We start from the raw sequence: 15,645 nt of genomic DNA, 5'->3' as shown, positions 1-15,645 counted from the left end.
GGGATCGAACAAACAGCATGAAATCAACACCAAATAGAAGATAAAAAGCTCCCCGCACACTCAAACACAAGTCAACAGGATACTCTTTTCTGGCAGAGGTAATTGCACAACACTTCACTGTATTTACAGTTCTTTATACAGTTCTGTTTAACCTGCAGGTCCCACAGAGGAATAGTAGAGTAAATAAGCTTTTATAGAAACAAATCCATGTTAATGTTCCTTTAATCAGGATTTCACACCTCTCCATCGTGCGTCTGTGTGAAAGTATATGCATGCTTGTGTAAGCTGGTGGCAGTGGTGTGAAGTTAGGGAACAACACTGGTTTATTATGGACCACGGATGTATTTACCACAAACTCTAGACACATTCTGGTCTGTATCAATAAATGTGGAACAAGGGTCTCCAGAATGACTTGCGGAGGGGAGGCGATGGGTATTGATAAAACGAGGCCCTTGGGTCAGTCAGAATTATCAATGTGGTGTTCAGGGATGTTCAGCCCTGTACTGCTAGAGATGGTCAATGGGCTACTGTAACTGCTTTGTGCAGAGGTACTGTGCGCCAGCATCTCCAATCCTTACATCCCTGGCGTCATCCAGCTCCAGCCAAGGTTGAGGTGGGGCTCCAAATGGTTACATGAGGCTACAATAATTTAAAGTTGAGAAAGACTTATTGTCTCATTGTGGACTTATTGTCACATTATGGACAGAAATGTACAACTCTAGCATGATTTGAATGTGGATGAAGGCACATAGGCTAGATACTGTACAGTATGTATAAATGGTGATATATTTACTGTACAAACATAACAAACATAAATTGTGCTCTGGAACAAGTTACTCACACATAATGTATGTATTATTTACACTGTCCTAATGCTGCAGTCAGGAATGCAAATATTAGTTGAGGGAACATTTAGCTTTGTTTGGTTTTCTACATCTTTACCTAGAATAAGTAGAGTTCAGGGCAGTGTAATAGACTTGATACTCTGTAATACTGAATTCATTTCAAGTAGTATAAACTGACAAATTCAGAGAAAGTTGTTTTACATTACAGGTAACTTATCTCCAATGAGGTGTTCTTCTCAACCGGTTCCTCTGGCAGTGACTTGACATTCCCATTTTTGGGCCCACTAAGAAGGGCTGCTGCAGGCCCAGAGCCTGGGCCTTTCCTATTGGCGTCTCCAGCTTTGGCACTCGTTTCTGGGGAGGCCAACTCGGATGCCCCCAGAGCTGCCGCCTTCTCTGTGAACAGGCCACAAGAGCTCTCAGACTGTCCGTTCCCGTTGCCATTCTGGGTGATCCTGCAGATCTCTGTCATCTCCGTGACCTCCTCCCTGTCTTCGTCTTCGTCATCCTCCTCTTCGTGACGGACGGCCCTCCTCAGACTCTCTCTGGGCATCAGGACCCTCCTCCTCTCCTCTTGCTGCTGGCGCTCTCTGGGCTCGTGGTTCTCCACCTTCCTAGACGAGCGGCACAGGGCCTTCCGGAAGCCCCGTTTGAAGTTGTCGGACAGGAAGCCGTAGACGATGGGGTTGGCGCAGCTGTTGGCGTAGCCCAGCACCACCACAAAGTAGTAGAGGCCTTGATACCCCTCGGGCAGAGACACACGCAGGTTGATGATGTTGAGGGCGTAGAAGGGCAGCCAGCAGAAGACAAACACGGCCACCACGATCACCACCATGCGGGTGACCTTCCGCTCCGACTTCCTGCGCTTGGCGGAGGTGGCGTGGACTTTCTTGCCGGAGCTGTGGACCTTGAAGACGATGAGCAGGTAGCAGAGACAGATGATGAAGAGCGGGCAGAAGAAGCCGACCGTGGAGGTGTAGATGATGAAGGCGGCCCTCCACACCTGCTTCGGCTCGGGCCAATTGATGTTGCAGTTGGCGCCAGCCTTCTCAATGTTGGCGAATATGACCACGGGCAGGACCACCAGGAAGGAGAGCGCCCACACTGTCCCGTTGACCAACTTGGCCACCAGGGGGCGCCGCCACTTGGAGGAACGTATGGGGTGGACCACGGCCAGGTAGCGGTCGATGCTCATGACTGTCAGGCAGAAGATAGAGGTGAACTGGTTGATGGAGTCCACGGTCATGACCAGGCGGCACATGAAGGAGCCAAAGGGCCAGGTCTGGAGGGTGTTCTGGACAGCCAGGAAGGGCAGGCCCAACATGAATAACTCATCAGCGATAGCCAGGTTCAGGATGTAGATGTTAGTCACAGACTCGGTCTTGGAGTAGTGCAGCACGATGTGGATGACCAGAGTGTTCCCGCCCAGGCCGATGATGCAGACAATGATGTAGATGAGAGGGAAGAGCACCCCTGCCACCCCGAGGCCTGAGGTGTCTGTAGGCTCGGTGCAGTTGGTGGAGTTGGTACAGTTGAACAAGGTCTCATTGAGGAGGGTATCGTTGAGCCAGAGCAGAGACAAGGGGAGGTCGGGATAGGGGACGGTGCCGTTTCCCCACATCTCTTCTGCCATCTCGGAGAGGTGAACTGGGTGGTCGCCCAAGGAGGTGGGAGGAGGACCAGGGAGGACCTGGTTGGCTGCCTTTGTGTATGTCTCTCTCAGCTCACACCCATTGGCCCTATGGGAATACAAGAAGAAGTTATTGAATTTAGTCTATATTTCATGTTTGCCTGCATTGAGGAAATCTCAATATCTCAAAGGAGAGAAAGGGAGAGAGAGAGAGAGAGAGAGAGAACAAATAGAAAAGAGAAGAGTCTTTGTTTAGTCAGAGATGTGAAACTGTGATTTATTTTGGATTTTGTAGCTCATTTGAGCCAAGAGACAACAGCACCCAGACAACAGTGTTATTAATAACTGGTGCCAGTGCAATGTGGCACATGTAGGACACATCCTTTTTGCACAAAATCAAAAAGAAAAGTGTGTTTTTCATTTTTGGGCATATTATGAAACTAGAGGTTTTGAAGAGGCATACAATATAACTAACAACATTTGTAAGATCATTGAATACTATTAATCTGTTAGCAAAGTAAGCTTGTTTTATTCCTACCCCCATTACCTGCTTGTCTGAGGTGTGAAAAGCTCAAAATCTTTGAATGGGGATTTCTCAGCTAGCTGATTTTAGATCTACCAACATTCAAATAAGCTTACAATCTGCACTTTCATAATCTGTAAAAACTGAAAATTGGCCTTGCTTGACATGGGGTACAAAACACCAGCTCCTACATTACATTTCCCCCTCAAAATGTATTTCATTTTGTTCTTCTTTGTGTAAACACTCAAATGCAAGAGGCACTTTCTGAGGGCAAACAGGAGAGATGAGGACAGCAGTATCTGTCAGAGATATCCTGCAGCTGACGTTGAAGCAGGGCTGAAGTATGCAGACAAACAGAAAGGGGGATACAACAAAGAGTGAGATGAATGAAAGGGGAGGACAAAGGAGAGCAGACAGAGGACAGGATAACCAAATGATAAGCACAGATAGGCTCATGAAAGAAAGACCACCGAACAGGGTGTCAGTGAGAGGACTGCCAGGGCAATGAGTCAGACAGGAAACAATTACGTAGAAACGAGGAGAGGAGCACTGAGGTTAGATTGACTCGGCTGTGACACCGTGTTTGGCTTGTCTTTGTGGCTATTGACACCTCAGACATATTAAACAGTGTGTGTTCCCACAAGCAGGCACTCCTGGGGCTAATAATTTACATTATATTAGTAACCAAGCACCCAACGGACCACAGCTCGGCTCATCAGGAAAGCTGTGGTTGGTGTGAGCGTGTGATAATGTATGTGTACGCCACTGTGTGTTTGTGTGTGAATGTAAATACGAGTGTGTTTGTGTGCGATGAGAGCAAGCTTAAGCAAGCTCAAAGGCTTTGGAAGGGCCTTCATATGTGGCTATGGAGTCTCACGCTGAGCAAACATGCTGACGTCTCTGGGACAGTTCTGGAACAAATGAACATCTGGTTCCCTCTCTGTACTTACCACGCTCCAAGGTTTCATAAACAGAGAAAAAGAATGACCCTTTACTCAGATTAAACTATTTCTACTTCACTAAAAGCACATTGATTTAATATGAAGCTTATTTGGAGATTTTGACCTGATTATTTTATGCAGAGAAGAAGGAATCAATAAGTATGAAACACAATCAGATCTGGTTGCTGATCCAAGTTTGTCCCTCTTTGTCCTGGATCACAGAGAGATGAGAGATGGAACAAAGGTGGTTTGCAAAGACTATTTTAGTCTCTTTATCCATGACTGTACTTAACTATCAAAAGCCCTTTCCATAGTGTTGCCTACATATTACTGTACATCAATGTGTACAGAGATGATCACCGTCAGTCAATAGATTCCAAAACTCCTCCCATAGGCATAACACTTTACCTCAGATATTTTTCCCTCTCTGAAAATGAAAAAATCACATAAAAACCTATAGGGGTCAGATGTGACCTGAGTTCATTGCTAGTCCCATCGTCATCAAACGCTTCAACCGAAAGGTTATCAACACTTCAATGGAAGCTGGCGTGAAGTCAGAGAGGCTGTCGGCTGCTGTGGAGCCACATGAGAAAAACACTCAGCTAGGAAAAAGTGGACACATGGAAACAGGTTACATGAATAAAATGTTCAGGGTATTCAATTTTTTTTTCTTTTTCCACCTCCAGTTTCATGCATGCAGCTTCAAGGTTGACACCTCTTGACTCGGTATACCACACAGATCACACCCACCACTGTGATTAATACCACTTCTCTGCCTGCCATATGGTCCCAGCGTTAGTTTCTTTTGGTTTACAATGCGATTGATTCTTCAGAAACTCCCAGCTTATCTTTAATGTTGAGTTGGAGATGCTCAGCCTACAGAGCACCCCCACAGGGCTGTTGTGTAGGCTTGTAACGGGATGCATGAAAAAGAGACTTTCTTTCAATGTGACTCCAAGTTGAAATAAATGAATTATAATAACAATGACATCACCCAATAACCTTAAAGGTTTGTTTTTTTTCCCGCAGGAGTGATATCACAATTACAAATCTATTACTAATGTGTAATGTATTATGTACAATACATTACATGGCAAACCCCAAACCCCAAAGTCCTGCTGGCATCCCTGAGTTTCCTTAGAAAAAAACGAGTGACAGGAGGAGAGAGAATACCCTGGAATTGGTGACATAAATCACAGATGACCAAATAAAGGGGCCTCACGACAGGACAACAAGATCCCAGGCTTCTGGCAGTGGGCAGAAAGGTCTGTTGGGCTCTTGGCGACGGCCAAGACAGAAGGAAGCACATTTTCTTTATTCACTGCATTGAAATACAAAAAACGAAGTTATATTCAATGAGTGTTCCAGGTCTGCCTATATGATTACACCCATGGGGTCCTGTGGCTGCCAAGATGCCCCTTGTGCGTTGCTCAGAGTATTTTCATGTTTTCCACATAACCCTGGGAAATTGCAGTAAAACACCTAAAAAAGAAGTCCAAAATAGGCATTGCAATTTATGTTGGTTTTGCCAATCTACATTTCACAGAGAACTTCGGGCTCAGACTCACTCAGGCTTAAAGTCTGGATCATTAATCTTATACCTTTGAAGCATAGCTCTTGTCTAGACTATTTGTCATATCTTTATCTGACTCATTAATCTTGAGCACAGTGAGCAGCTCAGGACCTGAAGGTCATTGTGGGCTTCTACACCCTCTCCCAGTGGGGAAATCTATTTCATTTACAAATAGGGGTCCTGAGCTGGTGATAGTGTGACAGACATGTTCTATTAATAGAGACACATAAAGAATATGTCATCAACTGCTACATGGGAACAATTTGTCCAAGAACAAATACTACTGTATGGCTGTGATTGAGTCTGACCAACCAGCAGCCTCAGACAGACACATTACAGCATCCAATAGAATAATTCCATTTAGCCTAGGGGAGTTGCTAGGCCTGTTTTACGGGCGCTAAAGCTACCAGCCAACCCCTTGGGGCTAAGCCCTTCATGTCTGTGAATTCTAGTGATGCCCACACACGGCTAAGAAGAATGGAACCAGACATTATGTACCTTCTCACAGAGAGCCACTAGGACATATCTTTGCTGATGTTGTTGCCATGGCGAGGCTTGTGATTGACAGGAACTGTTCTTAAGTTTTCTTGGCCACAACTGAAATGACAGAAGCCTTTACATCAGCAACAATTAGAATCAGAATCAGAATCAGAATTTGTTTTATTGTCACGCAGTTTTTCAACGTACTACTGTAGGAATTTGCTTTCAGTCGCGGTGCATAACATGAGACAACATTGAACAGAGAGCAGGGACGAGACAGGACAGTACATTTGCTCTGATTGCCTTTGAGGACAGTCTAATTGATGCTCTGTGATTGGGTGATGGGCTTCACTCTACAGGGACAATGGCTCTAATTTCCTCTGTGCTCATCGTCAACAAAACAACAATCTAGAATTACCTGCATCCCAGCCTTATCTGAAACCTGAGGGTGTTTTGGTAATAAATAATACAGGAAGGATGAATTATCTTGCTGCTCAGTCTCATCTGTATGGGTCAACTATGCAATTATGTAAAGCTACACCTTGAAATAATAACATGAGAATATAATCAGCCAGCCTGCAAAAGTGAACATTTTCACTTCAGCCTTACATTATTTTGCAATGACTAGATGCTTGGATAGAATCAATCGAGGTTATATCATGCCACCAAATGTCTCACACAATAGTTGTGACATAATGCAATCATACAGACAAACTTAATGAAGGGTTGATTTTGCACTGAAATAAAGGCATGTTTTGTAAATAAATGCCTGAGGGAAATCAGCCTCTTATGCTACCTGGGTAGCAGAAATCACCACTTCCGTGAACTATGATTTGCTGTTCTTTTGGCAATGCTGGCGTTTGTAGATAAAACTTTTGGCGAGTTCTATCTTTCCTGTTTCAGCAACGCTTAAGCTGACTTATGAGAAAGACGTTCAGAGAGAACTGGAATTTAATCTTCCCTCTTGAAACGGAACAAACTCAACCAGCTCTGAATATATATTTGTCCTGTTTTTTTTTCTATTTTGTTATTTCACATCCATTGAAGATCATGTGTACACTCTCACATACTTTCATTCGCACATACCTTGTACATGCTATATATGTACATGCTAATAGCCCCTGAAAAATAATGATACAATCACTATTGTATCATTATATATTGTAATGTATTGTATTGGATTGTATTGGATTGGATTCTACTGTAAATGAAACCCCAGTCTTGAACGATCTGATGATGATGTCTTGTAGAGACACTGTGAAAACGTTGAATAACATGAAGTTAAGAGCTCCACATTCAGCAATTAACATTATGCTAAGAGCTCCACACACAGCAATTACTGGACTTGTGGGACATGAACAGCACAGTTCCTGTAAAAACAAGCATAACTAACCATTTACAGCTACATGCCCCACACCTCAGAACATGGAGCACCAGGAAATAAATGAAAACAATCACTTGAATGAACGGTGAATGGTGAGAGCGAGTGTTTGGACAGGTTGACGGCTTCATTGGTACATTCAACCAAAACATTTGCATAACCATCACAGGGATTAGTGCATGCAGATGGCAGTTGCCAATTGGCAACATTGTGGCGTAGACAGCCAACTTCCTCTGTAACAGCCACTCCTCACACATGCCTAACCTGAGATAGTCATCAGGGCTGGTATTCACAAAACCTTTTATCTTACCACTAGGAGCACTCCTGAGTCACACTAAAAGTTCCTAGCTAAGCTTCCTTAGCGACGTAGAAGTCCTAATGACTGCCTCTAGCTTCTCCCGGACTTAGGAGCTGTTTTTAACTCTCAAACGCTTTGTGAAATACTTATCCCAAAAATGGAGTCCTAAAATTATGAGTGATTTTTAAGAGTTGCTCCTAAATCAGTGAGTTAGGACCAACTTTTAGCCTTAAAATGTTTTGTGAATAACAGTCCAGATTCACTAAACCTAAAAAAACACTAAATTCAACATTGTCCTGATTGTCCCTATTGTGAAAAGACCTACAGGCTCGCTGTAAACAAACAGCTGAACCCTGGGAGGGAATTAGTCCTGAATGTCCTTGGATTCATCACCACGGACAGAATCCTCACAGCCTACAACTGAAAAGTATGTTAATTTTCAGATATGAGCCAATGTCCTCAAAGCTTGAAAGCCTTCTTAAATACAATATGCTTTGTATAGCCGTTACTGACCTTGGGAGACAAAGGCAGGAGACCAACAATGATTTGGACAATTCATTCAATATTTCCCCTGAAAACTGAAGCCATGTCACACCATTATAAATCAGTGTTAAAAGGACTGAGCCAAGGTTAAGGCCATTATAAAGGGCACTGCCATACAGAGTTGTTTAATTAACTTATCTGCTTCCAGTTTTCAACATTCAACAATGTGCTGAACTTTCCAGCTTGCACAGGTGTTCAGTAGATGGACAAAAGCCATTGTGTAATGGTAGTTTTAATAAGATGCCATTATGTCATTAAAATTTATTTATTCAAGGAGTATGCACTATAGTATGTGCAATTTCAAGGTTTTAGGTATGCATTGTTTCCCTGATTATGTGAGTATACGTGTGTGCGCGTGTGTGTGTGTGTGTATGTGTGTGTGTGTGTGTGTGTTTGTGTGTGTGTGTGTGTGTGTGTGTGTGCATGTGTGTATGTGAATTTGTGCCGGTCCGTGGGCGGGCTGCTTCGGAGCTCAGATTCCCTGTGTGAGGGGATAATTCAAATCTGGCAGGGGGGCCTTAAATAAATTAAGGAGTGATGATCCCGTATGTCTATAAATGAATATTTGATGATTTATTAATGTTATTATTTTTGTACCCTTCTCTCCTCAGCCAGCAGGATCTTTATTATCACGTGTGAATGTGAGCAGAGAACAGACCTCCTCTTCAGGGTCTGCTGAGCCAAGATGCTACCAGAGCCACACAGCCACAGATGGACGCAACACCGAGTCAGTTTGAGAGCCTGCGATCCAATCATGTTCACGGCCTCTATTTTTCATCCCCTAGCCGCCTGACCCCACCCCCTCAGGCCCTGCGTCTGATCCTTACATTGATCTCAGGCCGAGCGCTAAAAACCACTTTCAGCCATCAGCATGAGACAACAAACGGTGCTCTCTGCCCGTCTCTTCGATCTCCAGTGTGGAAACAAGCCCCTAACTTTCTTCCTCTTATCAGAGCAAAACTCTTTCTTTCTGTTCTCTTTAGTCAGGGGATTCGCTCACGGGAGAATGAGTGTTTGAAAAGGGCTCGGTTGTAAGAGCACATGCTCTTGTCCTAATCCCGGGGAACATTGGTAATGTGCTGTTAATAACGTCGGTGCTGTCTGACAAGCCCCAGGCCTCAGAACCTGTGCTGAAAGATGCTGTACATTACATTTAATGAGGCTGTGGCCTCCCTATGGCTGATGATCCCTACCTGCGGAGGGATTAGGCCTGTGTGTGTGTGTGTGTGTGTGTGTGTGTGTGTGTGTGTGTGTGTGCATGCGTGAGTGTGTGTGTGTGTGTGTTTACATGCCTATGTGCCTGCCTGCCTGCATGTGCCTTTCTGACCAATGGGTTCATAGATATTTTGATAAGAAAACTACAAGGATTAAACCTACGTCTCTTCAGAAAATGTTCACATCCCTTTGAGCAAATTTCATTAAAATTCTACCGGATATAAAAAACGCTGTCTCTCAATAGGAAGGACATTTATGAGGTTTCGTTAACTATAATGTGAAAGCAGCATACTGTGGGAAGTGACTGAATTTGACATAACACTTTTTTTTGGTTCATCTTCTGACTTGGGCTAAAGGATCTGACCGCAATGTGATTGAACTGCCAAGAAAAATGCATTCAGTAGAGAGACAGCAGAGAGTACTGAAATGCAGACTGACTACCAGAATGAAGTGTGGATGCGGTAGCAGTGAAAGGCACACACACACACACACACACACACACACACACACACACACACACACACACACACACACACACACACACACGGTTAAGTAAAGAGGCAATTTGTCCTGCTTGGCATAGCAGCAGGCTGTCAGGCCAAGAGTGGCAGGGCCACTGAAGGACTGATAATGAACCACTCAGAGGGAGAAACACATTTATTACTGCATGCTATTGTACGTCCTCTCCTGCACATCTCCATTGACCAGAGGCACCTCTGGCAGATCAGGTGCATGGAGTGAGTACCTTTATTACTGTTACTCCACAGTGATACATATAATTTACTATTAAATATACATGTATGAGTGAGTGGGCCTTTGATATAGGACTCCTTTGCCTGTGCCCCTATAAGCAGCAGATCTATAATTCTATTCTCCTCACAAAATAAATAACAAGCATACCATGGGATTGAAATGAAGAAACGCTTAAAGCAGAAACACATAAGCATGGGTAGCCTTCACCACTCATGGACGCACTGGCACTGACTGACTGGTCAGTTTGATTGGTAGAAGAGGGGCAATGCTGAAACTGCCCCCCCCCCCCTAATTTCACTTCTCTCTATACAGCACCTTTCAATGGAAATATTTTTCAAATATGCTGTGTCCACTGAGATACGATAGCAATTATGTGCCAGTAATTGTGTGAGCGTAGTTTAGCGATGCCTACACCGCGCAGGCATGCACGCACGCGCGCACACACACACACACACACACACACACACACACACACACACACACACACACACACACACACACACACACACACAGCTCAACAGATGAAATTATGAAATGCAAATCCCACGGCTCTGACTAAAACGTCACCGTTTAACAAACTTTCATTATGTAAGTGTACGCTATGAATAACTAGCCTACATTTACATAAAATAAACTACTCTCACATGAGATTAGTTTATTCTGATGGTTATGCAAATGTAGTTTTTTTATTGTCTTTTTTTACGTTTCTCTCTAATGGAGAGTTAGAGAAAAGGCTTTTCCCAAGAAGCCCAACCATTTAGCACATTATTGAATAAAAATCTCGGCAAATGTATCTCCTTTTATCAGAACATTTAGGATTGTAACCGGAGTAACTTACCTTATAGGCTACTTTTGAAATCAGGGGGTTGGAATGGATCCGGGGACGTATTATGATGAAGGTGCGCTTCAATAGCCTAAATAAATTAGGCTACATTTAAACTTCCTAACAGTAGAGCCTACCGCGTAGTATCTTAAAATAGAACGTGCCGATTCGTTTACGTTCATGACTCAGTTGCCTTTTTCAGTTCTATGAACGAGCTCACCTTTTCTACCTGCATGCTTGCCTTTGCGAATGGTAAAAGCTACCAACATAACATTACTCGTCACACCATCGCTTGCTTGTAACTAGGTAACGCTGGTCTCCTGCTCGCTGACGCCCAGGGAGTGAAGTAGGAGGCGTTGAAGTAAGCGTACGCTGAAATAAAACGTGTATCTCTCTCTCTCTCTCTCTCTCTCTCTCTCTCTCTCTCTCTCTCTCTCTGTGTGAGCGCGTGCGCGCGCTATTTTATTTGGGAGTGGGGCTGAAATCATATTCCCTTGGTGGTGTGAAGTTCTCTAATATAGAATAATAACCGCCGTAGGCCGATGCTTCACATTGTTAAAATGGAAGTTGTGGATATGTGGTTCACTATAGGAGTGTTAAACCACAGCCTATCTAAAAACATGATAGAATCTTAAATGTGTAAATCATAGTATGATATATTATCAACACTCTAAATTGTGGATAAATGGTAAACAGTATTATAGTTTGTTTTTCACAATTACTGTGTCTGCTGCAGCAAATCTACACTGTAACTAGGCTACTGCTGAGTTGTTTGTGTGTGTGTGTGTGTGTGTTTTTTTTTAACCTCATCTGAACTGTTTATAGGTGTGTCAGGGGGGCTGTCAGTCCTGACAGACAACAGCTCACTTATTGGGGTATTCTCTTTTTCAACTAGGAACCCAGGGAGAGAAAAATCAATAGCTCATTACTTGATTTGATTCAAACCCTTGTGTTCTTCTCTGTCAGGCTGACAACATTTCTCCCCGAGCCTCTATCCTTACAAACAACTCTCTCAACTGCCATTAGTGTGAGGAACGTGAGGAGCGAAGAACTGGCATGTGAAGAACATGACATGTCAGTAATTTGTCTGTGACTACAGAACCGCTCACTACAGCGGCCGCTCTACTGTATGTGTGCTGTAGTCCAGCCCAACTGATTGGTTGAATAGAATAGAAAGTTTATTTGCCATCTGTAACAAGTACATTGTAATTGTAATTGCTTGTCCTTACAGTATCATATTTTGTGCTAATTGGTTCCTCATTACAGTCCTAGGTCCTTTAGACATTTAAAGGTTCCCAAGCTGGCAATTTACTATACTATTTGTCGTCTAGCAGTCTATCAGTATCCTCATCTACTTATCCCATCCGATTATGAATGTCTGTGTCTGTGTCCATGATGTAGACTGTGCAATTAAATAACGTTCAAGTATACAGTTGTGCATTGTTCAATTGTTAGAGTGTTGTCAGGTGTTGGTTTAAGTGTTCGAGTGTAGTGCAGAGTCCATTGTTGTCTATTGTACAGACAAGGTGCAAGGTGCTAAAAGTGTCAAGTGATCAGTTGTTGGTCCGGGGGGTAGGTGGTAGGCCAGAGAAGGGTTGTAGGAGGGGGTAGGTGGTAGGCCAGAGAGGGGTTGTTAAGAGGGGTAGGTGGTAGGCCAGAGAGGGGTTGTAGGAGGGGGTAGGTGGTAGGCCAGAGAGGGGTTGTAGGAGGGGGTAGGTGGTAGGCCAGAGAGGGGTTGTTAAGAGGGGTAGGTGGTAGGCCAGAGAGGGGTTGTAGGGGGGGTAGGTTTCAGCAAGGGCAGGGGAGTGTGATTGAGAGACTTGTCTGTTCTGGGGTGGTTGGTGTCTTTTGTGATGGAGGTGGCCTTCCTATGTCAGCGTTGGTTGTAGAAATCCTTGATAGCTGGGAGCTCCACACCGATGATCTTCTGTGCTGTCTTCACCTCCCTCTGGATGGCGTGCCTGTCGTGGGCGGTGGGGTTGCCGTACCAGGCTTTGAAGCCTCCAGTCAGGATACTATCAATGATGCTGGGGTTGTCCTCCCTGCAGTGAGAGCTCTGTGTGTGAGAGGTTTGGTATGGAGGGAGCCCCGATACAGGGAGCTCACGGACAGCAGCCATGTTCTTCATGTTTCCATTATTACGGAGATGACTGCTGGGATAGAAACAACCTGATCAGCAGCTGCAGCAGATTAAAAGCAGGATCAGCCTTGTCAGTTTCCCTTAACACACACACACACGCACGCACGCACACACACACACACACACACACACACACACACACACACACGCACGCACACACACACACACACACACACACACACACACACACACACACACACACACACACACACACACACACACACACACACATTATTAGGACAGACTGAGCCTATTCTCAGTCTGTTGGATTTCTACTGCTGTTATGTGGATTTGTAGGTTATATATAGGATAAGTTATATCCAACAAAGTCATTTTTTCAGGGAATGTGGATATGTTTATCTCGTGTAAATGTTTGTAAAAACGTAAATTATGGGAACATGTATATTATGATCTGGCATATGGTCATCCTTGTTAGGGGCTGGGCAGCTCAGTCCCTCTTGTATTTGCCGATGTTCTGAATGTGAATCTTCTTCCTAGGAAGTCTGACTTCTCATGCATGAAAAATCACCAAACTTTGCCCATAGGTCCAGTTCAATGCCAAAATTCCTCGACTGGCATTGTGGGCCAATAGTCCTGATGGTGGTGCTACAGCAACCGTCTAAAATTTAAAATAAATAAAAAAATCTTTAAAAAATCAGCTGTACATGCTATGGCTTTGCAACCACCACCAAACGGAGGCACAAGTGAGCAGAAACGTTCAAATGCTTCGAGCTGGCAGGAATTATGAAGTCCATCACTCTGTTTTTTTTCTCAAAAACCAAACCTATCTCCTCACATATTTTTTGGTCGATTGACACCCCAATTGCTACGCTGCATCTTCAGACTGTCCTCCACAAACAATCTTCACAGTTTTTGGAAATATCAAAAGCTGAGCCCACAGTGCATCACTTTTTTTTTTTTTTTACTGTAAACAGTACTGTATGCTGCTACTGCAAATACTCGCTTAATACATCTCCAGTGTTCATGAAAAAAAGACAAACATTTCATGACATGGTAGATGTAGTGTGACATTCTTCAGAATTGTATCTTAAAAGCTGAATTTTTGACAGTATTATGAATTCTGTCCTAATTTTGCCCTCTCAAACTATTGCTGTTCATATAGGAAAACGTGCACTACCCATATCCTATAGTGTAACAGCAACGTCTCCACCAATCAGAGATGTTGTTGTTGTTGTTGTTGGCAACCCCAGCCAAATACCCTAGACCTGAGCCACTAATTGGTTTCCACCTGTCTTGTTAGTCTGTGTATATAGAGCACATGTAGCTCCCCCAGTCCAATTCTTTCTCTGTTCATTATTTGCTGTAGCTGTGCATTGCTTCTGTTTGTTCCTGTGCCATCTTGTACGTTTGTAAGCTTTACCCTTTGTTCTCCACTTGTTGAGTGTGTATCTTGGCTTTCTTTTTTAGTCTTTGGTGTAGTCTTTACCCCTCGTGGTGCCTTTTACAAACATTTTATGGAAACTGCTGAAACCGCCATGTAACATGCACCTGTGACATCTACTGTACATGCAACCCTTGATTGCTTAAACCCATAGTTTAATTTAGCTTATAGCTATTATAGTCTAGCAGGAGGGGCCCTCAGATTTTGAGGTACCCCTACCCGAGTTAGAACAAAACACAACCATGCTTTTTTATATCCCCTATGTGTCCCATTAATGAGATGGATGGTTGTGGAACTTTAGTTTTGTGGGAAATAAGTTTTTTGGGCTATTCTTTAGACCTACCCTAATATCTGAAAAATAGCCAAATTAGGCCTGTCTGGATAGGAGTGAGGTGACAAAAAAGACGGTAATTTCATAATGCTCACTCAGATTTGCATTAACTTTGCTGTGGTTTGACCCAAGTAACTGTCCAACAACACCAAAGAGTTAAAATGTAATTTTCCCAAAGAAATACTAGAATATAGTCCTGCAAACATGACTTTAGTGTAGGCGGAAATTGTTAGTCTAGCAGGAGGGGTCCTCAGATTTTGAGGTACTGTACCCCTACCCAAGTTAGAACAAAACACAACAATGTTTTTTTTTATCTTCAGGGTTTCCCATTCAAGAAATGCATTGTTGTGGAACTTTATTTTTGTGGGATATTAGTGAAATCACCTGATGAAGTGATGCACCCCACAGAGCCAATAAAGATCTTTCTGGGGGGTGCAAGGGTTACATTGCGCAGTCTAGTTTTCCAAAGGAAGCTCTGATCCACTTAAAGTTTTGTGTGAGAGTAGTCAGGTACCTTGTGCACATGGATTACCTGAATTTATGTTGATAATTTGTTTTAATTATGTACTGTTGACCTCTAAACACAGTGATGAATAGGCGGAAAGCATATACAGTAAATTATTTTTCATGGTGAAATAACACAAAACTTTTTTATTTGAACAAAATCAAAAGGTTTTGGATGTCAATATCCTTTTCATTTAGCCTACCATAAGCTAGCCCTTCCTGAAAAAGGTATATTCATTGTTTAGTGTTAATTTGGGATATGC

At 43.4% G+C, this 15,645-nt stretch overlaps 1 protein-coding gene across 1 annotated transcript; it reads right to left on the bottom strand.

The window, feature by feature from the left end:
* Nucleotides 1–1,047: 1,047 nt before the first annotated feature.
* Nucleotides 1,048–2,478, bottom strand: sstr3 (somatostatin receptor 3; the record flags this gene model as incomplete). Its single annotated transcript, XM_084437602.1, has 1 exon — nucleotides 1,048–2,478. One exon carries the CDS (start codon nucleotides 2,476–2,478, stop codon nucleotides 1,048–1,050), a length of 1,431 nt encoding a protein of 476 aa, XP_084293728.1.
* Nucleotides 2,479–15,645: the final 13,167 nt, after the last annotated feature.

The sequence above is a fragment of the Borostomias antarcticus genome (genome assembly GCF_949987555.1).
Source record: "Borostomias antarcticus genome assembly, chromosome: 5".
Taxonomy (NCBI): Eukaryota; Metazoa; Chordata; class Actinopteri; order Stomiiformes; family Stomiidae; genus Borostomias; species Borostomias antarcticus.
The sequence above is the reverse complement of the archived record's forward strand: the minus strand, read 5'-3'. Positions and strand labels throughout refer to the sequence as shown.